The 24530-nt window shown below is 33.7% G+C and overlaps 2 protein-coding genes across 3 annotated transcripts in view; both read right to left on the reverse strand.

Annotated features, from left to right (window-relative positions):
- Positions 1-206: 206 nt before the first annotated feature.
- On the reverse strand, positions 207-7759 carry LOC143194410 (homeobox protein rough-like). The gene is made up of 3 exons (XM_076401164.1): positions 7435-7759; positions 2891-3125; positions 207-426 (listed from the first exon to the last, which is right to left on the reverse strand). The coding sequence occupies exons 1-3, from the start codon at positions 7733-7735 to the stop codon at positions 258-260; spliced, it is 705 nt and encodes a 234-aa protein (XP_076257279.1). The 5' UTR covers positions 7736-7759; the 3' UTR covers positions 207-257.
- A 5216-nt stretch (positions 7760-12975) lies between these two features.
- LOC143193311 (tachykinin-like peptides receptor 99D) overlaps positions 12976-24530 on the reverse strand; it is a 104090-nt gene continuing 92535 nt past the window's right edge. The window contains exons 7-10 of one of the 2 annotated variants that reach the window (XM_076399472.1): positions 22346-22542; positions 15338-15480; positions 15174-15248; positions 13124-13247 (exon numbers count right to left, since the gene is read on the reverse strand). In XM_076399472.1, coding sequence (XP_076255587.1) covers positions 13246-13247; positions 15174-15248; positions 15338-15480; positions 22346-22542 — 417 coding nt within the window. In that variant the 3' untranslated portion in view covers positions 13124-13245. Of the gene's footprint in view, positions 13248-15173; positions 15249-15337; positions 15481-22345; positions 22543-24530 lie in introns of both variants that reach the window. The other variant, XM_076399464.1, reaches the window with a different exon arrangement.

The raw sequence follows: 24530 nt of genomic DNA on the forward strand, positions 1-24530 counted from the left end.
CTCTTTATTAGGTAGCTCAAAAAGTAATCCACGTTTTTAAGGTTTAAGTATAATTTATCATGGAGTTAATTGATATGGTATACTATGGAGTATCAAACATACCTCTAATTTTATGTAGGACTTCAGATAATGCTTAAACTTAATTTCATTCAAAGAAGTACAGTTTTAAAAATGTAGATAATTTTGTCACGTACCTATTACTTAAATATTGTGATACTTTAAAACCCTGTACAATAGTTAATTTAAAAAGCCATTTTTTACGTAGAAACGTCTTCATTTTTCTTATTAGCGACATTAAAATTTATTTCCATTATATCTTGGTGATTTGGTGTGGAAATTTGTCCATTGACGAAAGGTGACAAATGATAGCAAGGTCCCTCCGGACAAACCTGGCATAGGGTAGTTTGAAACGAGCCCATGATTTTCCTACAAAAAATAAATAAAAGATTCGTATTATTTCAGGATGATAATGAATATAAAAAGAGCATTTTTAATAGTTTTAGTCCCTTTTTCGTTGATACCGGTTTTTCGTTGTTGATATCATTTCTAGTTGTAGAGTCTTGTATTGTTCTGGAGATAGTTTCATTGGTATAAACTTTACCTTAAAAAAATTTCCTGTGATAAATCAAGACCTCGGTTGGGGTCAGTCAACTCCGATTATCCTAATCTATACTGTTGATTGTGTTTTTCTTGAACATCAGGTTCATAGAATGTTTTGAAATGAAAGATTTGTTGAGATTTTTTACGTGTCTACGTTTCTTACTTTCAGTTCATATATTTGGAATGGAGTAAGAATTGATAGATTGTCTGAATGTGAAATAGACCGAATAGCAGATGGATTATTCGGTTATTTACTTTTTTATTTACTGTACTGTTGCTTTTGTTCCAATGACAAATCTTCCTTTATATACAACGTCAAGTAAAATACCATAAATCTATATGGTTTATACGATCTTGACAAACTATAGCTTATAGTAACTGTAGCTTATTGTAATCATACAATCCCCGTTTCAAGACGCTGAGAGTGTTTTATGAGCTGTTACTTTTCAAAAGCTGCATTGAATAAGATTAGCATTACAATATTGATAGAAATATGTGGTTCTAAAACCATCTACTAAGAAAAACTGAAATTTCTTTTTCACCAACCTTAAAATGGGTAGAAAGTGTTGCGGAATTTCTGAATCGAGTGTTGAGATTGAAAAATAAAACGTTTATATCAAAATGTCAGGAAAATATTCAAAAAATAAATATTGGATGAAAGGACATTTTACGATTAATGAAAAGGGTATTTTAAACAACCAGAAGATCAGTATTATTTTGTTACAAAAATAGGGGATCAGAATAAGTCATGAGAGTGACTGAAGACGAAACAACGAGCTAAAACTTTCTATTATTTTATGAAAGCCTAGCATAAAATAAGTCCTTCCATTTTTTCTATCTCAGTCAGTTCATTGTTCAGTCTTCTGGATACATTCGTTCCAGGTTCACTTAGGTCGCCCTCTTATTTTTTCCTCTCTGTCCATGCTTCTCATACTCTATCCTTCTTCTGTTTTGTGTCCTGTATGCGCTATGTTACCACTCTCCGAGTTGCCTCTTTTCTATGTTCTCTTCCACTAATACAATATTGATGTCTTTTGTTATTTCTTTACTTCTCATACTGTCAGTTTTGTTATACCCCTGACTCTACTGAGGTATTTAATTTCCTTTGCGTATATCTTACTTTTGTCTCTCCTTGAAAATACGCACATCTTGCAACCGATTGCTAGGGTTGATTTGTAAATTGCTTTTTTTTTATGCCGTTTTAGTTTTGCTTGATATTTTCTTATTATTAACGAGTTTGGTTTTTCGAATTGTGGTATTCATTTCCATATCCTGGGTTCCATTACTTTCGATTTCTATGCCCAGATACTCAAATGCATTACCTTGTTCTATTTTTACACTTTCAATTTTTGTTTTGCTATTATTCATTTTCATTACATATTATATTAGTATCAAATCAAATGCCTTTTCCAAATCAATAAGATATGTGATTCATTTCTACTTCACATGTCCACGTGATGGATTGATTTTTAATTCCCTTGTATACTGATTAATTTTCTTAGGATCAAAGAATGTTTTTATAATTATCATATTATGCAGAAGACAAAATCAAGCATTCTTTTTTCATTGCCACTTCCCACATTTCCGTATTTTCCTATAATTGATATAATACAACGTACCATCCGCTTTTAGATACCTGATGAAATAGAAGAAAAAGTGTACGTTATGGAAGATTTTAATAGTAGATTAAAAATAACTTTAATGAAAATGAAATGAAATTATTATGTTTGAAATGTACGACACACCGCTAATAATTATATATCTTTTTTACATTAATTTTTGTCACCTAGCAGCTCTAGAATTTCTTTTATAAGTGAAGAAAATATGAATTTTTGTTGTGCCGTGTAATCACATAGTGCAACCTCAGATAAAATCGAAAAGGTGAGTTGTGTTGTCGTTAATCCTTTTCAGCGTCCACTCAAAAATCCCTAATAAGGTTTTTATCGCGCCAATCTCGATAAAATAAAAAAAGAATTATCTTGTTGGAAATGGAAGCCTAATTATATTTATTATTGAATCAACATCCACGAGAGCTGATATGATTCTATCGTGCCAACTGAGCATTAAATGGATCTTTTTAAAAGCTTATTTAACCATTTAGAGACTGTTTTGGGGGCTGCGTTCGGAAGGGCGAGGGATCAAATACAAATAAAGCACGTAAGGTTGCGTTTCAGACAAAAGACCGGGGGGTAATACCGTTTTTTCATCCGTTCCATTCTTGTTCCGAAATAAAAATGTACTAATTGGAGATTATTCTTTAGAGATCATTAATTGTTCAAGGAAAATGTACCTATAATGATGATCCATGTGGGCTTTTTCTATTCGTTTGTCTTTGGCTCGGCGATTTTGAAACCAGATCTTGATTTGAGTTTCGGACAGTCTCAGTTCGTCGGCTAGCTCGCATCTCCTGCCCCTGCTGATGTATTCGGAACGTTGGTACTCGATTTCGAGTCGTAGGGTTTGTTCCGAGCTGAAGGTGGTCCGCTGTCGTCGGGGTCTTCCTTCTTTCCGGCGCCGCCTCGCCACTGGAAACGATTAAATAGTAATAATGCAAAAATCAAATTCTAATAATGATTTTAGCCGACGTGGCAACGCGGTAAACCAACGGGCTTTCTCCGACAAATAACAACTACAATTCGAAACACAAAATATTATTATGATGCGATTAAGGCTGTACAGTCGAGAGCGTCCAAAAGCGACGCCGACGACGAGCGTCCCGGCAGCAGGGGTGGGATTTTGACACATGTTGCGATTGTCAGCGCCACCCCCTATACCGTGGCCCAGCCCGCTTCTCCACAATTATTTTTAATGTCGTTGTGTTAAACTATTATTTGATGATCATGTCCGGACATTTATTTAGAGACATATTTGAAATATATCAAATGTTTCCTAGAGGCATTATGAGAAATTTAAAGAAAGCTTAAATAAAAAAAATATTTGTTTATGTCTAACACAACAATGCGAATTAAGTGATTATCGAAATGCTGTAATATATTTGTAGGTTTCTTGTGGACTAATGCAGTCAAGATATTGTACTTATTTAACCGCTTCATTCATTATTACAATGAAGTTTTGATAAAAATATTTGTGTAATATTTACTGTTAATATACGAAGAAGTGTTTTTTTAAATATTACCAATATACCTATATTAAAGTTCTAAATTTTGCTGAACTCTAAATTCAATAAGTACTGACAAATTAGAGCTATTTATCTTTAGGAATTCTTATTCTATAGTTGGTTCGTTCTATAAATGCAGGTAAAAGCAATTTGAAAATGCAGATATCTAAATTCACACAAACCAAAATGTTATTTGCACAATTTTATATAAACCTGATCTGATTTTTCCCTAAGCATTGTATGTAAAATGTTGTATCAGCATCACATATGTTTTGCTTTTATTATATTCAAGTTGTGTTAATCAGCATATTTTTTTTTTACTTTTAACGTTATCATCTTCTAAATGTTATTTGTTACATATTTCCATGACATAAATTTGTTTTTGTCAATACAGAACACAATACTCATTACTTAGAACACTCTATAAAGTGTGTAAAGTGTTGTATAGACTCATAAAATCACAATAATAAATATACACATACAATAATTAATAGTTGGCACTACTGCAAAACCGACTCAAATAAAATCAGTAATTATCAGTAGATAATTATTGGAAGTGAATAGAGTATTTCCTCAAGCAAAGAAACGTTGCCCAATTTAACTGAAGTAAGTACCTTAATGGCCAAAATTAGACTCTAATTTGGTATTCCCAGTAATTATACAAATAAAATGTCATCATTTGTCATCAATCATTTTGCAACTGTGTCTATGTTATATCATTATCAATAAGACTAAACAAATATTCAATCAAAGTTGATAGTGATATAAAATGTTCGTGCATATTTCATTTATATTTCTTTAAAAACTCTATTTTATTATATATAATTTTCAGTAATAAAATGTATTACTGTTGTAAATCCTGTTTAACTCCTGTTTTGTTTTAATTTAAGAAAAATTATATAAAGTATAAGAAGAGATATGAAGAACACTGATTGACAAATACAGTGACACTCGATAGGATTTAGATCTAATTTGTCTAGGTTAACTGGACTTCTCACTCTAACTTAACGAAACAATCACTGGGTATTTATAACTGCTTTTGATTCAATTTAGCCATGTATTGAAACTCAAAAAGTTCCAGTGTGCATAAAAACTTATTTGTATACTCTTTAATTTGCAGTGGATATATTTGCATTTGGTTCAGTATAAGTTCAGGTTGTTTGATTTTCAAACCAGATGTCAGTACAAGCGCGTTTTAAATCTCAATCTTCTACTTTTATTTTTGATTTGTATAACAATAATGAACATTTTAGATGGACATGTTTTGTGCAACTGTCCTCAATACGTTAATTTTTTATCACATTTTATTTACCAGACGGTCATTGTTACTATGATGACTAAAATGTAAAATCAAAATTTATAGAATATATACATATATATCCATTATTAGTTAAAAGGCAAAGATGCTTAAATCTCAAAATTAACGAAATAATAATAATATCGTAATATCTGACAACAACGCCAGCAGCTTACTGGAGGACGCGCGATCACGAAGGTGTGAAAATTTCTGATTTTAGCAGGACAATAAGCCGTCTTTTGTCCGCGCTTAAGTACACGGAAAGTTGTGCATAGAACTTGAGAAACAAGTGTTATTGTCCCGTCCTGCAGTCCCATACAGATGAATTACTGTCACTCTAACAGAGTCGTTTTTAAATAATATCATATATCATATGCGTTCAAGTGACAGTGATACCAATGGGAAAAACAGCCGCGAACGCCATCCCAAACTCTACTAATTAGGGGAAAATACAATTAAGAATATAATAGAATAATACCAGGTGTGTAGCAACATTTGGCCCGCAACAGTCTAGTTCACACCATGCCTATTAAAAGATATTTTTCTATTAGGTCCCATTAGGACGTGTGCTGGACCCTCTTTAAAATATTTATATCAATCATAGAGTAATTGCAAATTGACCATGCATTAATGTCATTATATAAGGTTGGCAAAAGAGTAATTTTGAGTTTTCCTTATAAATGGCTTTAAAGTCGCTTAGTTCTTGTAATTTTTCAATGAAGTCATATTATAGAGCATTTGATAAGCAAAAATATATTACAATATTCTAGAACTAAAGCTAGCGTCATTTTTACTTAGTCAAAAGATAATGTGATTTGAAAATAAAGATTCCTGCACGCTTTTGTCATATTTTGCTTTTTTTGTACTTTTCAGGAGACACAGGCTCATCGAAAATTATAGTCTTTATGGCGATGAGTGCTTAAGTGAAAGCCAATATTGAAATTAGCTTTCTTGTTTCCGTTCTGGAAATTTCGATGTTAAAGATAATTTTACTATCTATAAGACAAGCAATTATGAATTAGTTTTTATTATTACAGTAAAACTACTATTACAATAATTAAAAAACAATGGTATGTTTTTCCCATAAGTGCAATTGGGATTGTATCGATTCACAGCTGCTGGAGATAATACCAAGAATTTTATACACAAAGTGTAGTCGAAGCGATTGTTACTATTATTGGGGATTATTATTCTTCATCAAAGAAAAGATCAATTATCAAAAGTTACAGAAAGTCATCATTGCCCTGTAAAGATACACTCCTTTTTTGGAATGCATTGATGTATGTTATTACAATGTTGAGAAAATAATAAATTGAGCCAGTTTTTATGAAGATAAAATGTTTGGTGCTTAAAAGATCAGTCTTAGTTTTGATCTGTTCAGTATAACAATAAATGTACCTTCGTGAAAAACTTTAACACATTACACATTTTTTATTACAGTTCTAGTTTCTACTATTAAAACTTATTTAGAAACTGTTCATAGATTAATTTAATGTAACTTATAATATAATTTTCATTTTAGTTGTAACGAGAAAATGTGGCGTGCTAAAGTGTTGTCGCGGAGTGTGTCTATAACAATAAATAAATAATTTAATGAAAAAATCTCTCCATCGTATAGTCGATGTGTCAAAATCTTCCATATAACCTTTTTCAAAACATTTCAAACAAACATAAAAATAGATTAAACGCATAATAGAACATGCGATATACAATCCACCAAATTATTTTTTTATGCAATGTCTCAGTAGTTACCTATTGCATACATTTTAGCAAATCAATTTTTCATCGTTCATAACAATTTCATCGATAAATATACCAATTTCATGTAGTTTTATTTTGTTTATATCATTTGTAATATACAAGTGGTACTCATTTGTAAAGTTTTAATTATTGAAAATTTATGTTTTCTTACATTTGACAAAATATGGTTTAATGGAATACTAATTTCTGAAGATATTAAATGACGAATATCAAAGATACATCAGCTGTTTTTTAGATTAATGAAATAAAATTTATATAAATAAAATGACTTGATTTAAATAGAATGAATGATTTTATTGATTAATTCGGGGTCTATATAGACTTTCAGTTGCTTGGTTGGATGATTAAATCGTAAATTCGCAATGTATGCCATAAACCTAAGGGCTTTTTCAAGGGAGAATCTTGACCAGGGTACCATATGGCATCCTTCCGCAATACACCAATCCCTATAGTTCACACGGTATCTGTTTCGTTAATTAATCACTTGCGGGCCAAATCTACTGTAATTCCACTTTTAATTCGATAATTTTTCTGATTTCGACACACATCCCGTACGATATTTTACGCGACAGATGTCACAACATTATTATAATAACATTTATTATTTTATGGATACGATAAATGTTAATTTAAGCACAATCTTGAAAACTGTACTTACAGAATGCTGATAATCCTGCCGCAGCTGCAGCCAATTGCGTTTCAGCCGGTAGTAGAAAAGGGAAAGGTGTTGCTAAAATAGGAACTGGCACTACAAGCTCATCCTTACTCCTCCTGTCGCACTTGTTATCCTCCGCGGAACTTGTAGCCGTGGCATTATTGTCTTGGGAAGTACTATCATGGCAGAAATCGCTGTCTGGTATTTTGGAAACGTCATTTTTTTCTAGGTCACCATAAATCTTGCGAAAAAACTCTCTTGGACTTGAAGGTTGATTTGGTTTCGTGTTGGAAGCACTCGTCATTCTTGTTTTTGTTGTGTACTTATTCCGCTAGAATGGCATAAAATGGGTGTTTCTAAAAAAGGTTTGACGGGCGGTTTTTACGGCTGAGGCAGAATATTATAATGAAACAAGAGGAAGCTGGTTTCCAATCCTTTATGTAATTTATAAATGTTATATACGACAAATAGAAAATATTATCATAGCTGTATTTTCTACTTGCTGTTGGACATAATGGCCAAGAAGCAATTAGAATAACAGGATAGTAATAATATAAATAAATGGACTAAGACTTGGAGTTGAATAAAAGTTAATCAAAGCAAATCAGTGCATATTGAATTTATTTATAATCAAACTGCATATACAACAGTAACAGGTAATAATATTATCATCTCATATAGCAAGTAGTAAAATGTGATCTCGTCCGTGTGTCTCCATGCCAACCTTCGTTGTAAGGAGTACATTAAAAAGAAAACTATTGAAAGTGGAAGATAAAATAATGTATTGGTTAATTGGAAGAAAATCTCAGTTATCCGTACATAATAAGTTGCTGTTTGATTTCGACCTATGGGTCCAGTTGTGAGGATGTTCCGAGAAAAGTAACATAAATAAAATATAAAATTTTCCTTTTTCAAAAATTACCTATACTAAAATCTTCATTCAATCTTCATCTACTGTTACACAGGGAACCAAGGGAAACCCAAAGAGATAGGAGGAGAGACGTCACTATCATGTTAATACTGAAGTTTTGCAGTTCTTGGAGAAGGACACATGCTCAAAAGGATCAAATCGCTTCATCTGGTAGTGTAGTGAAGTGTATTTAACAAAAAAAAACAGCAATATTAATACGTAAACATTGTTAGTATAAAGACTAAATAAGGACCGATGGGTTGTCCTATATGCACCTAGTTTTGGAAATCAGAAATATCTGACCAGAGAACCTCTGAGCTATATATTGGAACATACCATATTTTGGAACATACTGTACCATTAAACAAGTTAAGCAATTAGACCAAATAAGCTACCTTTATTGGAAGAAAATAAACTGTGAGAGGTCAAGAGATGCTACTACCAACATCCAGATTGTAATGTATATCTTTACATTTCCTTTAATAATAATATGATCTACAAATTTTTTCTGAGAGGTAAGTTTTTCTGGTGTACGTATAATACAAATTACCTCTCACTATGACTAACTTCCCATGAACTCTATCATAGACTTTCATATACAGTTTTATACTGTCGAAGAAGTGCGAAAATCGTTAGATGAATTGTAAAACTCCAAAATTAATGTTCCATCGAAATAACGTCGATATGTTCAAATAAGAAAAGTAGTAGAAAATTAATTAATAATTCTAATATCTAAAGCATACAATATTTTTCAAAAACAAAACTGAATAAACATCAGGTAAATTTATTACTATAATTAAAATAGTAATAAGAAAGCTCACCAATTTAAACTCACCTTAATTAATGTCTTCGATAAACTAATCACCGATTCACCGATCTGTCACATAATAAATAAGTCTACGTTAATGTGGCGGATGGTTCGCTAATACGACTAAATATGTTTTAAATCAACAAATTTGAAGGGAAGTAAAGCCGTAATTGTTAGAGGGCGGACTCTTGGAAAAGGGCGGGACTAAGAGTAGCCAACGGATGGAAGCCCTTAAAGGATTCCCAGAAATATTATATCTCCGGATTGTGCGATTATAGTTGTGTTAATATTTAAATGTTAATTAATTGCTACAAGAGTAGAAACAATAATATTTCAAAGAAGCTCGTAAAGTTCTTTTTTTTTGCGATATTATTTAGAGCTATAACTATTGCATAGAAAAATATATGTTGTTATAATAACAAGGTATAATTATAATTCAGAAAGTTATTTTAGAGTTTCTGTAAAACAATTTACATTTTTAAATTTAAGCATGAATGTATATGTTTGTTAATTTTATTTAATTTAATTTTATATATTTTACTATATCAATAAATTTATTTAAATCTTTAATCATATTAAATTATTGTTTAAAAGTAGTATTCCTCTTCTTTTAAAGTTTGCCCTATATTGATCACAGTTTAACGTACAGTAGTTAAACAAGCAGCCGTGAGATGTCCAGAAATGCCTTTATTGATTTTTGGTCTTTGATTTGTGCTGCCATCTAGTCGCGTAAACTATGGGTTTTATATTCTGGTTCTAGTAACATTTGATATCTTTACTATATTAGCTAACTCATGCAACTTCAATTTTCGATCATTCAAACCGATTTTGAGAATTTTTTAAACGTTTTCTGGTATTACCACCCCATTTGAACATCCACTGCGTTCTGCATCACCTGTGTCTCTACGATCATATTTGAAGTCAGCAAACTAATGTTTTATTGTTGTTTCTGATAGATCGGAGTTCTTATTTGCCCTTAACACTTTTCAAGCCATTGCTTCGCTTGAACGGTATTTTATCCCATCAAGAAGCATCTTTCTTTTGAAGATTAGTACTAACTGAAAACTCTATGACTACAATAATACTAGTGCCATCTATATGTTAGGCCCTTTCAGGACTTTTCAGCTTATGTGTTATAATAAAAATTCTTTAAAAATTTAACAATTTTTTTTAGTTTAAATCTTTGACGTAGCTGAAATTTATAAATCTGTATGTGAAAATATTTTTGTCTATATTACATTAATGTTTGATTATGTTTTGATGTCTATGCTCTAATAATATTTTTTATTCCATGCTATTATCAGCTTCGAATCTTACTAGTCAGGTGGGATGTACTTTACTCGTCTGTTTATAGTTGTGTGTTTAATAATTGGGATTACATTAGTCATACGAAAAAATGTAAAATTGTATCAAGAACTATCATCCCAACTAGGTTGGGTTTCTTCCGTCTATCGACGGGCTTATTACCGACGTTCGTAAACCACCATAAGGTTTTGGTTCAGTTGCTAAAAAATTTAAGATTGGCGTGAAATGCGACAAAGTTTATGCTGGTAAACCAAAATTTATGTTGAAAACTTTCAGGCTCATTTGTATTCGAATTTATTACTTCATTTTGTGTGTGACTTTTTGACAACAAACATATCTTTCATCCTATAGTTAAAATAGCTTTAAGTAGTATATTTTTTCCTTGAGAACAACATTTACTATAGCACTCCAGAGAGTCTTTTCACGCACTTGGAGGAAGAATACATTCAAGATACATAGTTAAATATAGGTACATTAAGTTAAATATAATAAAGAATATGCTGAAGAATGAATATAACTCAAAAGCAGATCAGCAAAACTAAATATTGGTATTTTTAATTTTAAATAAATAGGTACATAATGTATATGTTATCTTTGTTGCTTAATTGATTTACCTCGGACTCTAACTTCACGGCTCTCGTCTATTGGCGATATCCTTTAAATGTGACGTGAGCTTAGCACATAGCCATTACTGGTTATATTTGCTAACACATATATTTTTTTTGCGTTTATCATTTTTTCAGCCATCAGAAGGTATATCTGGCCATAACATATGAGCAACATTGAGCATTTAATATTTCTAGATAAGGCCTTCTTGATTTTCTGAATATTTGAGTGCCTATGTCGTATAAAATCCATAATTACTTCATCAAAATCAAATATTTACTTTACAGTCTCAAATTAAATATAAATAAAACACTTTTGTATTCATTAGATTATTTATTTCACATGAGGTCGTGATTATACACATTTATTTTGGATGTTCTTCACAGGTATCTCTAATTTTGATTTAGGTACGATTGTTATGTGCGTGATACATATATTTAGTACCCATATTCCGATTAGTTTCACACATAATTTAAAATAGTTACTATACGATGTAGCATTATATGTACAAGAAAGACTTATGTACACAATAGAAATATAATTTTTTTACAATTTATTTACAAGAGAATGACTAGTTTTTATTTTATATTAAAGCTATTACAATAGTTTGGTGTGTAATTTGTTCTAGTTGCCCGTGTATCACATAGTTGGTCTGCGTGTTGTACCGTCAAGGCGACGGGGGTAATCCAGGATATGATAGTTTGTACATAGTTGCAGATACAGCTGGCTGTTTGTTCAATTTTCTCCGTAGTTTTATGTTAAATATATGATTTTAGAAAGCGCATTTCTTTTCCCTGCTTTATCTCTAGGAAACAGAGTTTAAAATACCTAAGAAAAAAGACATCGAGTCCGTTAGATCGGTCGTCTAATCAAGTCAGTATTTACAAGGTTCAGTTAACGTTTATAGATAACGGGAAAATAGACGAAGAACAAATGATACTATGTGTGCTGATAATGTGAAGCGGTATGAAAGACGAAAACATCGAGAGGTGTTCGGAAATTAACGTACATTCAACATTAAGTATGTGTTTACTAAGTTTCGTGATCAGCGTTTTTTTTTAATAAAAATAGTTTTCCTAAGAAAAATGCATTTTGATATGTGCTTTAAACAAGTTTGTTATTAAACGAATCACCCATAATATACAGAATGGTGCAATGAAACATAAATCAGAGCGATTTCAACTGAAAATAATTATCATTATGAATAACTAATTATGCAAAAATTTTCTTTCTGGCGTAAAACTCTCAAAATCCACGTTGAAATCGACACATTCCTTGCCATGTTAAACTTTAACGTAGGGTTCAAATTTATTCAAAAGCTGATGGTCATGGGAGTAAAAATTGATTTAAATACTCAAGCGTTCGTCCATCATAAACATTTTTTGGATTTTTAGAACAAAAATCGTTAAAACTGCTTCGTTGATCTTCTTTTGGCCAAATAGACTCCCAAAAAAGTGGGAAAAATTTAATATTTTTGCTAAAGCCTAAGAATTTTTTTTAGTTATAACTTTGTTTTAGTTCCATTTAGAGTCTCAAGTCTCACAATTGAAATGCCGTTAGGTTTTTTGATTTTAGATAAGCAAAAAGTTTCTGTTAGGCGGTGTATATCCTATTGTATATAAGAGTGTATATAAGGCGGTGTATATAAGAGGTCATTGTCATCAACATTGTAGGTTTATGTTTTTTTAAGGAAATTATAACATTATTTTTAAGCTCAGAACTTAAAAGGTTAAAAATACACATTCTAATGCACCATCCTGTAGAACCGATGTAAAATTCCTTCTCTGCTATTTCTGTTGTACGCTAGCACGTAAACTTAGTAAGAGTTCATAACCGGCCAGTTAAATATAGACTTATGTAGAGTTTGCCACAAATACGGTTACAGTTTGCTCTCCTCTTCGGCGATATCTTCCTCACGAGGCCTTACGCTCAACGAAGGCTTTCGTGAGGACACCTCGTCCTAGATCCACGTCCTCTTCTGTGAACCTCCGCCGATTCCGCTACCGTTGGTGCTGCCGTCTCCCGGTTTGTTAGCCGAGTTGGTTCGGCGTCAGGAGAACTGACGCAGCTCGCACCGCTTTCCGGCGGATTCGTCCGGAACGTGGCTGTAGCAGGTGTTTGTGGACGACGAGGGCGATGGCCTGCCACCCATCGTTGTGTAGGGCGTGAAAGACATCCGCACCGTTCCTAGAAACGCAGAAATATTATTTCATAAGACTCGATTGCAGCAGTGGTTGTTCTTAAACATTATTCGATACTAAAACGTAAAATAACTCGAACGAATCTACTTCGACATATTCAATACTTCATGATAAAAGCGTGGTGATCGCAAAACATGCTGAAAATTTGTATGTTCTACGGTAAGCACGAATGTGGCATGCATTTGGATCCAAGCCCAACCGATGGTGGCTCCGCAGGCGCACGCAAACGGAACAACAATCAAATAATACACGGCAACAATGTTTTAACCAAAATCAAAAATTATAAAATGTGTTTAAGTCCGGTCGAAAGGAGAAGACAGAAACGCGACTCGGAAAGTTGCATGGGTGCAGATACAAAGAGGATCTCGTTTATATAAGGTTGAGGAAAATGTAATTTCGGTTTCTCCAAATTGCTGGTTTTAAAATCGTATATATCTAGTAATATTTATGCAATGAAGTCATACTGCTAATGAAGCGCGTTTGAAAAAGGTGCATCTATCATTTATTTGGTCAAAAGTTATTACTCCTCGAACATGAAAATTTCAAAAAGTAATTTTCGTCATATTTTGCCTTTTTATTTCCGAAAAGAGAAAATATAGCGCAGGTTCAGTGAATATTGTGTGGTGTTTATGTTGTTGGGTATTTAAGTGAATGTCAGTGTCGGGATTGGTTTACTCGAAAAAATAACTTGGCAATGAGGGATTTCTGATTACGGGTTATAAAAACTGGATCACGTAAAATAATTGTGAAGACTGATTGTAATGGAGAGAATAAGATTAGCAGGAAAGGCGTTGTTTGTTGAATTAAAAAAAAATCGGTGGGTGGATCAACATTTGTTTCTACAAAATTAGCAGGCGTGTCGGTATTTTCCTGTTTTTGTAACAGATTTTCATTATCCATAATTATGCAATGTTATGATTGAATACTGACATTTTCTTCTACTAGCACTGACCTCAAAACTATACAAGTTACGTTCCGCCAAAACAACGACAGAAAACAATTGACAGAAAAGTTAAATGTGAACTGTGTCGCAATTTCCAAACGATTACAAGCGATGGGAAACTGGCTGCCACATGAATTTAGTGACAATCAGAAAATAATAAAATGACCCGTGAAATGCTGGTTCAACCAATTCTGCATCGAATAGTAACAGGTGGTGAAAAAACTTTTGAATATCGCAAAAAAATGTATTCCTAAACTGCATGGTCAAATTACTTTGCTCGCAAGACTAAGCTCTATGTCTGTTGGCGTCGTATATTATCAATTGTTGAATCCTGGAGAAACAGTTACTATTGATCGCTATAAACAACAAATGATCAATTTGAAGTGTGCTTTGATCGAAAATCGCCCACAATACGCTCAAAAACGCCATAAGGTGATTTTGCAGAAGTATTGGAATCACTTGGATATGAACTTTTATCCGCCGGCCTTACTCACCATACCTAGATCCATCAGATTACCATTTTTTCATATAGCACTTAGCTAATTTCATAGAAGTTTAAAAATGGCTTAATGAATGGTTGAATGGGAACATGTATCAAATGACAAATATTTTAATAAATATATTTTAACTATCCATTATAAATAACGTGCTTTCTTTAGTGAAAAAGAAACCGAAAGCAGTTGCCGCCAAGATACTAAGTTCTTAATGATGTAGAGCCACTTTCAAAAGAATTTTGTAAAAATCACTTGATTTAGTTTTTCTTCCAAAAATCTCAGAAGTTTTACAGTGACGGAATCAGAACAGCGGCAAAATCTCATCGGTCAAAACGTATACCATTTGTGTATTTCAGTTTGTATTGGAAATTGTCTTGGAAAAACATGAATAAAACCGAAATTACTTTTTCCCGAACTGATTGAACTACAGTGAAAGGTATTGATGCATGCCACATTGATATAATTTAATACATACAAATTTTGCTGTCAATTTGTCTGAGACTTTGACGTTGTGTCGTCCATCTGGTCTTGCCAGATTTTTGATTAACACCTAAAAGATCACCGACCAATATTCGTCACATATTCGTGGATTAGAATGTACTAAAAACAGATAGAACGAATAAAACATTATCTATTTACCGTTGCGCACGATCCTGTTGTGATCCGGGGATCCAGAGTACGACCGTCTCTTGCTGGTCAGGACCTCGCGCCTCGTCAACGCTCCGGGACTGACGTGTACGAATGGCAAACACGAGAAGAACTGTTTGAATCCCCGTCTAAACCTGAAAAATATTGCCAAATTATATTCCAATCACAAAATATACACTATTGTTTTTACTATAAACGCAATACCTAATGTTAATTAATGTTCTTATTAATTACTAATATTTAACAGAGTAACAATGGACAATAATTACAATATTCAGCAATTATACTACGTTTATCTAAAGAGATATACTACTGTCAATGACATTTTAGTTTGTGCGAATTTTAATAATCATAAAACAGCTATTTATCAAGACAAATAGCACTAATTTGTTAAGAGTACATTTGTTCATGCCGAGGAAGTTTGCATCAAGCAAAGCAAAAACGTGTAAACAATATAAACATAGTAATTAAAAGAAGACACTTCAATAACTGGACAAAACTTTAACATGCTACATTAAAATTGATTAAAGATGGTTATTCAAGGTATTTATGTTAACACTACAAGATGAACGAGCAATTTTGGAAGTTACTTCAAATTCCATATTAACAGCGAAAGAAATCGCTTCTGTAGTTGATATAAAAACAAATCTAAGGAATGGTCAACTGTTTACTGGGGGAAGTATAAGAAGGAACGCTTACAATTTGCCGAAGAATATATCTCATGGAAAAAATTGTTGAGTTCAAGTTGTTTCAATCAGTTTTTTTTACATAATATGCTATAGTTCCGTCACACCGTTCGAGTGTAAGCATTTTAATTAAAATTTATAAATAAATAACAGTTCTCTCTTTGTAATATTTACATTTTTTTTTTTTTTTTTTTTTTTTTATAATTATATACATTGTTACTAGTCGTTGCCGACTAACCTACAATTTGTCCTTATAATAGCTTAAATCTAGGTATATATCTAATAGGACTCATCAGTCCTACATAGTCTCTAACATAATAATAATTGTTTTAACACTTTGAGTTTTTTCTAATGCACCTCACTGCACTACACTACAACACACTACACAAGTTCAAATGGTTTGGTCCTTTTGAGTCTGCGTCCGGTTTTGGTGTTGTCCAAGAGTTGTAATACTTCGAAATTAACATGAGAGTGAAGTCTCTCCTCATGTCTCTTTGCAATTCTTTTAATTTCTTGATTGACAGTCGGTATCTGAAGATCTCGATGTAAATAAATGGTCCGGTAATATCTGGGTGCACCTACGATGCTTCTTAGGACTTTGTTCTGGAAAACTTGTATTAGATTTATGTTGCTTTTTGCGGAACATCCCCATAATTGTATTCCGTATGTCCATATAGGTTTTAATATTTGTTTATATAGAAGTAATTTATTATGTATAGTTAATTGAGATTTTCTTCCAATTAGCCAATACATTTTTCTATATTTTAACTCAAGTTCTTTTCTTTTCTTTTTGACATGTTCCTTCCACCGTAGTTTTGCATCAAGTGTCATTCCGAGATACTTAGCATTATTGCTGTATGGTATGACAGTGTGGTTTATGGTCAATGGTGTAAGCGCGGCCTGTTTATAGGTGAATTGAACATGCACAGATTTGTTTTGGTTAATTTGTATTTTCCAGATTTGGGTCCATTTATTTATAGCGTCAGTAGCCTGTTGTAGGTTTCGGGTTGCTTCTTCGCTATTGTTTCCGACAGCAAGAATAGCAGTATCATCAGCAAATGTAGCCATTGTAATGTTTTCGATTTGTGGTATATCACATGTATAAAGTAGGTACAGAATTGGCCCCAGTACACTTCCTTGTGGTACACCTGCTTTAGCTTCTTTTATTGTAGAGTAAGCTTCCTCTTGTTTCACTCTAAACATTCTGGCTGTGATGTAAGATTTTAATAGTTCGGTGTGTTGCTTCGGTAATATTTTCTGTAGCTTATGGACGAGGCCTTTGTGCCATACCTTGTCGAAAGCTTGTGCTACATCTAAGAATACAGCTGAGCATACTTTATTATCTTCATAGGCTTTTTCAATAACATCTGTTATTCTATGCACTTGATCAATCGTTGAATGTTTGGTAATAAACCCAAACTGGTGTGTTGGTATTAGGTTTTTTCTCTCTATAATTGGTTTTAATCTTTTCAAGAGGAGCTTTTCAAATACCTTAGCTATCATCGGTAACAGTGAGATAGGTCGATAAGCTTTTATATCATTTGGTGATTTTCCAGGTTTTGGAACCATTATTATTTCAGCCATTTTCCAAACGTCTGGGACATATTTCAGTCGAAATGCTGCATTGATTAAGTTAGTGAGCTTTATAATACCCTTTCTTGGCAGATTGTGCAGCAATTGCCCTGTTATTAAATCATAGCCTGGTGATTTATTTGGCTTGATGTTAGTTTTAATAACGTTGGTGACTCCTTTCGGAGTTGTTAATTGAATTGTCGAATTTTCGCCGTCTATGTCCGGTAAAGTATGTTCAATTTCACTTTCGTTTGGTTTGAAAGTTTTCTCTAAATGGTCAGCGAATGCTTCTGCTTTCTCCAGGTTGCTGCGTGCCCAACTTCCATGCATGTTTCTTATCGGAGGACTATGTAGACAGGATCGTTTTAGGTATTTAGTGGCTTTCCAGAGCGAATAGTCTGTGTTCTTGTCGTCTGTTAAATTTCGTAGATAGTTATTTATGGAATTGTTTTTAATTTCCAAAATTTCCCTCTTCAACCTTTGTGTTATGTTGTTTAAGATATTCTTATTTTCAGGTGTTCTATTTTGCTGCCATTTTTTCCGTAGTTTTCGTTTTTCAGCTACCATTTCCTTGATTTCTTTCGGGTAATTTATTCCTTTGGTTGAAGTTTTAATTTCTGGAGTGTTATTCCAAGCAGCCTGTTGGATGTCTGCAACGAATTTTTCGGTTTCATAATTTAATTGGTCTTCTGTCTTAAGGGGAACATTTAGTTGAATTCGATTGTTTATTTCTTCAACAAATCCTTCCCAGTCTGTCCTCTTGTTGGTTAATGTTGGATTTTGTTGTTTTCTTATAATGTTTTCACTCAGCGTCAAAATCACAGGTGTGTGATCTGAACTTAAGTCAAAATTTTCTTCAACTTCCATGTAGTTAGTGGTTATGTTTCTAGCTATAAAGAAGTCTAACAGGTCTGGAGTTTTCTCTGGATCGGTAGGCCAATAAGTTGGTTTTCCTGTCGACATGTAACTGCACCCTAGCTCAGCAGCTGCTTTATGTAATTCATTACCTTTAGTTGTCGTCATTCTAGATCCCCATCTTGTATTTTTAGCATTGAAATCACCACCGATTATAAATTTTTCTCCTAGGTTGTTTAGAACATTCAAGTAATTTTCTTTTTTTTGGTTGTATCTTGGAGGGCTATATATGGAAGCTAATGTAACCCTGTATTTGCTAGATATAACAGTTACTGCCGTTACCTGATTTTCTGCTAAACTGAGTCCGGGTTCTTGATGATGGCATATATTATTTTTTATTATTATTGCACTTCCTCCTCTTGCTGTGTTAGCTGGATGAATGGTGTGGTAAAAGTAATATCCTCTAAATTTAATAAAGGATTCCTTTGTCAAATGGGTTTCAGATATTAAGCAAATATCTATTTTTTGCAATTCTAGGAATACTTGTAGGTCAGCGTGATGTTTCTGAATCCCATTAGCATTCCAAATTGCGATGCGGATGTCTTTACTTGCCATTTTTAGTTCTTGAGGCCACCGCCCTATTGTTTTCGAGTTTAAGTAATCTTTCAGAAAACGATTCAATAATCTTTTCCTGGTTGTCCAGCTTTGCTATAAGTTTCAATAGCAGTTCGTTGGTTGTAACGTCTTCTTTTTTTGTTTCTTTTTGAGCGGTTTGGTTTATGCTTTGAGCATAGGTCATTTCATCGTTGACTTCGTTGTACATTTTTGGTTGTTTATTTTGAGTCACTGTTTTTTGCTCTTTAGCCTGACTGATTTTATTTCTTCTCTCTTGGAATGTTTTCGCAACTACGCATCCTCTGTAGCTTGCTGGATGCGCTTCATTGCAATTCGCACATTTCGCTTTTGTTCCTTTGGGTTTTTTGCATTCTCCCGTGATGTGTTTTCCTGAGCATTTTACACACCTTGGTTCCCTTTTACAGAATTTTTGTGTGTGTCCATGTAATTGGCATCTCTTGCACTGTGGCACAAGATTTGCCTTTCTAAGAGGTTCTATTTTTACTTCGACTCCTAGAATTTGTTTAATTTCATAAATTGCTTTTATGTCCGTGTTATGTTGGAATGATAACATAAACAGTGGTAAAGGCTTCTTCTGGACAACTATTTCTCCATTGTTATTTTTATTTCGTTCTTTTTTCAGGATATTTGTGACGTCAGTACATTTAAGTCCATTTTTTATTAACTCTTCCACTATTTTAGTAGTTTTAGCTGTCGGTGGAAGCCCTCTTGCCATTACTTTAATGTCTCTGGTTTGCTTATCTTCATACGAGTGCCATTGTAATTTTAGGAATTCCAAGCACTCAGCAATTTTCGTAAAAGTTTTACGACATTCGGCGTTTAATTTGATTTGTCCATTGTTTAATGTTGTTGCTCTAAATAGTATATTATTTGTTTTCATTGTTTCATATAGCAAGTCAAAGTCTGTGACATTACTTACTATAATTGGAGGTGGTCTCGGCACTTTTATTTCTTTATTCAATTCTTGTGCTTTAATGGTTTTTGGTTGTTGTGGTGAAGCTTCAGGTGTATAGTTTGCTTTTCGTTTCTTATTTCTTTTAACTGTTATCCAGCCTACTTCTTTTTGCAATTCTTCCTCGTCTGTTTCATAGTTTACAGGCAATTTGTTTTCAGTGCACTGGTTCACTACGGGAATGCTAGTTGGATTGTATGTGTTTTGGTTTTTTATTAGGAGTTGTAGTGCATCTAATTGTTTTTGCATATTTGTTAGTGCAATTTCCAGATTCCGTCGGGCTGTTTTTTCGTTAATATACGCATTATAGAGAGCTTGCTCATTTTGCGTTCTCTTATGGTTTTCTTGACAAAAGATTTGATTCTGTTGTGCCAGATAAGCTTCACCTGACGTTGAGGATTGTGTTTCCATCTCATTTAGTCTCTGGTTCTCTCTATTAATCATTTTTATTTAATGAATAGTTTAATTCACGTTTTTACAAAAATTTCAGTACCGGTATTTGTTTCAGAACCGTTATAACGCCGCATTTGTGGTACAGATGATGCACCTCCGACCCTTAACAGCCCCCAAAATTTTACCTTTGTTACTTTATTGCAGTGACCATCGTTTTAAACACATTTTCACTAAACATTTAACGCGCAGTTTTAACACTGTTATTGTCGTCACGGTTTTTACTTATTTTTTAAAATCGCATTTGTGGCACAGGTAGTACACTTTCAAATTTATTACACTGACCGTCGCTCCAAACACGTCTTTACTCTACGAAGGTCGAACGACAACTCAATATTTACATGAATACCACAGCTTGCAATAAAAAATCTGCTGAAGTTTTATCATGTAGTATATAATGTGCCTTCGCCATTTCATCAAAATTTCCGTAAAAACAGCTACGCTTATAATAAAGGGGATATTTTCGAAACGTAGATTCGTACCCTTATATACGATACAAAGCGATTGCAATTTGGCGAGACAATTGAAAATCGCGTCCCCGCCCATCGGCACAACATGATCTCGCGCGATGTCTATTTGCTAGTGACTAATTGCACATTAACTATTCATCAGGACCGATTGCGACCTCTGTCGGGGAGCGGATCGAGCCGATTTAATCGGGAGACCCGGGCCAACCACCTGCCCCGGTAGTCGGCGGTCCTGTGTCTCATTGTCACATCCGGCGCCCCGACGCGTCTGCATCGCTGCTCATTAATATCCAGATTTAGTATTTATATCTGTCGCGTTGTTTCGCTGGAACGGAACAATCTGAAGGGGGCTCATTATTTATTATCACCAACGTAGGCGGTGTCGACTTGAGTATAATATGGTAATTGTGGGGGCTTACAATTAAACTGAATACTATCACCTAAACAACTGGTCTGGAATGGGAGCCCCTTATGAATATATTTAGCCAATATTACGCAATCGCTTCAAAGTTGTAGGCATTTAAATTAATGGTAAAGGTTATTGTGATGTAAATGCCTTCACCATTTCGTCAACACTCTATAATATTGTCCTATCTATTGAAATTTTATCATTTCAAACATTAAGTTAATACTGCAACTGATGAAGCAGGATTTTATTTAGTATAAAATTACGTAACAGAGATTAAAATTAGCTCAAGTAACTCTGGGATCACATTAGCTGCAATTTATTTCACTCCAAGAATCCTTAAATGATAGCGATTTCATTGCCAGAAATATAAGATGGGCGCTTGTTATTCTACAAGAACTAACGGCAAGGAGTTGCAAAAAGCAGCTGCTGAGCTAATGTATAACTACATGTCCACAGGATAATCTTGTCATTGGTAGTAGTGGCTACTACTATGAGTGAGGCCCAGTTGGATTTCGGTAAACTTCGGCAGTTTCCGTCCCATTTTTCAATGTGTCCATTTACTAGAAATTGACAGGTAAATGCCTGTTGAAAATATCAAAACCAATCAATGAGGGAATATACCTAATATGTGTATATCAGTTTTGTTTTTGAAAGAATCATTCAACAAATTACCAGATGTTTAGAATCAAAGGCATCATTGAAAAAGCCCATGAGTATAATACGTTTTCTACAAAATAAGGTGCACATGTCTATTGTATTTTTCCACTACATTATATACTCCTAGATATTTTCTCTGACTTTTTTATAACATTTATAACCAATTATACGAAGCTATAGATTAAATATTTCTATCTGCTTATTGTTATAGCAAGAAATTTTAACCCTGACTATAACATAAAACTTGATTTTTCAATTCGCATTATAGTACACTATGTTGATAGTACATGAAGATAAATTTATTCAAAAACTTACCTTGCGTTCATCCAGCAGTATATGATGGGATTATACATGGAGTTGCTCATGGCCAACCAATAAATAGCTAGAAAAGTTTCCTGAATATATTCCGAGTTGGTTATCTCCGGAAAATACGATATAACTATGAAGTAGAGTTGGTAGGGCAACCAGCAGACTGCGAAGATGATTACTACCACCATCATCATCTTGACCACCTGCATAACAAATTAATTTATCGGAACTATTAATTGACAATGTATTGTACTGTTAATTGTATTCGAACCTCCATCAAGAAACAATAAAAAGGAATATTTTAACTTTTTTCCGCGTCATGAAAAACAGACACTTTAAGCCACTACAAAGTCGGGGGAATACATAATTCAAAGACAGATTAAAAGATAACGTTAAATTCGTTTAAATATTCAGGCGGCGGGGGGAGTGTGGGACGTAACAGGGTGAGATTCGGCGCGAATCTCAAACGGATTAGTCGCTGGAGTGGAAGGGAAAAAAGATAACAGCGGAAACTGGTTTCTTGATAGGCGTTTCTCATGTCAGAGATTATTGGGGTTAAGGGTGGAGCTACATACTGTTTCCCAGCAGAAAACGAGCTAACAACAACTATAACCATTGGGTATATGTATGTTATACAATCATTCAGCATTAGTAGTATATTAAAAGAAAACCCTAAGTTATTTTACCATGGCTTTATTCTTCAATAATTTGTCACTAGACAGGTTTCCATAGAGCAAAAGGGACATAACGAAATTTTGGTAAAATTCACGTGGAACCCAACTATCAAGTTTTTTTAGTATCCAGTTTTATCTTCTAGATTGTCTGTAACAGAGACATTTCCAGAACGAAAATGACCAAAACAATTCTCAGACACGGTAAACGTCCGCAAATGTTCTATTCATAATTTAAAGATATGATGTGATGTGAACTACACTTGGTTTGGATCAATGCACCTTAACGAGCGTCTACTGTAAATCGAAAATGATGTAAAAATGAAAATGAAAACGAAAGACATTATCTTTATTTCTAGAATATTTCATGGACTGTTACCATTCAAACGTGCTATAAATATGGCTTCATTGAATGTTGAATATGTATGAGGGAAAACCCGAAATTACCTTCTCCCCAAACTATTGTTAAACGCGATCCCAAAATCAAAGAGAATTTAATATATATATTCGGAAACCTGCTAATTTTTATGAAATGCAATATATCATTGTTATTTGCTGCATAATAGTCCTTTTTGTCAATACACCAATCTTTGTCAATCGAACCTAGTACCGGATGCATCGATAAAATAAAATTGAATCCGAATTCGCTTCATTTGAATTTAAATTAGACCGGTCGGACGCAGCTGCTAACGTTGGCCGTTTCGTTGTTAAAACGAGAAAAAATACATACAATATAAGTCCGGTCGAGGTAGTGGGAGGAGGATGGGCGACAGTGGACCAAGACCGAGATTCCAACCTGAGGCTGAATGTTGTTGTTTTAAAAGAGGGGATTAGCGGCGGTGGGCCAGGTCAGATAAGGGTTTTCTTTTTTCGCCTGGAGGGTGAAACGTGCCACGGCGCCGGCTAGGGCGCGAGAGAACGCGGTACATGATGTAACGGGCAAATAAATTCTCTTGCCCTAGCGCGGGCGAGGATCTATTACCATAATCAATTTACACTTGCAGGTGAGTCCGAAGCTCATTTAACATCGTTTTACGAGAAAACTAACGGCGTTTTGCAATTGGCGAACACGTAGGGGTTGGTTGCTGTGAGGTCGGCTTGTACATTGTACATTGTTACTATTCATCGCCCATTTGAGATATTTATTTGCTTTTAGATGATTTACTAAGTATATCAAAACGTAAATCTGTTAGAGAATGTTCCGTTCTGTGCTCATTTTCCATGTATATAAAAATTCGAAGATATAAAAAAGTAAAGTGTGATGAAATTCTTCTGGACATGTTCCGTGAACTGCTTCTTTTCAAACGAACTCTAAAATAGTAGTGGCTATTCATAGTGACACCCAGTACGGCATTCGGTAAACTTCGCCAATTTTCGCTTCGTTTTGCGACGTTGCCATTTAAAAGCAATCGAGATGTATAATCCAATTAACAGAATGTCATTTGTCATTTTTGATATAAAGCTGTTATTTGTATACTTTGTTTTCCCTATTATATTTTGCTATTTGCTCTTCTACCGTT

The sequence above is a fragment of the Rhynchophorus ferrugineus genome, unplaced genomic scaffold (assembly GCF_030347505.1).
Source record: "Rhynchophorus ferrugineus isolate W39M unplaced genomic scaffold, kcgeb_rfMv2 rfM1, whole genome shotgun sequence".
In the NCBI taxonomy this organism is placed as follows: domain Eukaryota; kingdom Metazoa; phylum Arthropoda; class Insecta; order Coleoptera; family Curculionidae; genus Rhynchophorus; species Rhynchophorus ferrugineus.

Coding starts and splice junctions, on each gene's coding strand:
- LOC143194410 (XM_076401164.1), bottom strand. CDS start 7,735: ATGACGAGTGCTTCCAACACGAAACCAAATCAACCTTCAAGTCCAAGA. Junction 3,126..7,434: donor GGCAGGATTATCAGCATTCT/GTAAGTACAGTT, acceptor AATCGTTTCCAG/TGGCGAGGCGGCGCCGGAAA. Junction 427..2,890: donor CACATGGATCATCATTATAG/GTACATTTTCCT, acceptor TATTTTTTGTAG/GAAAATCATGGGCTCGTTTC.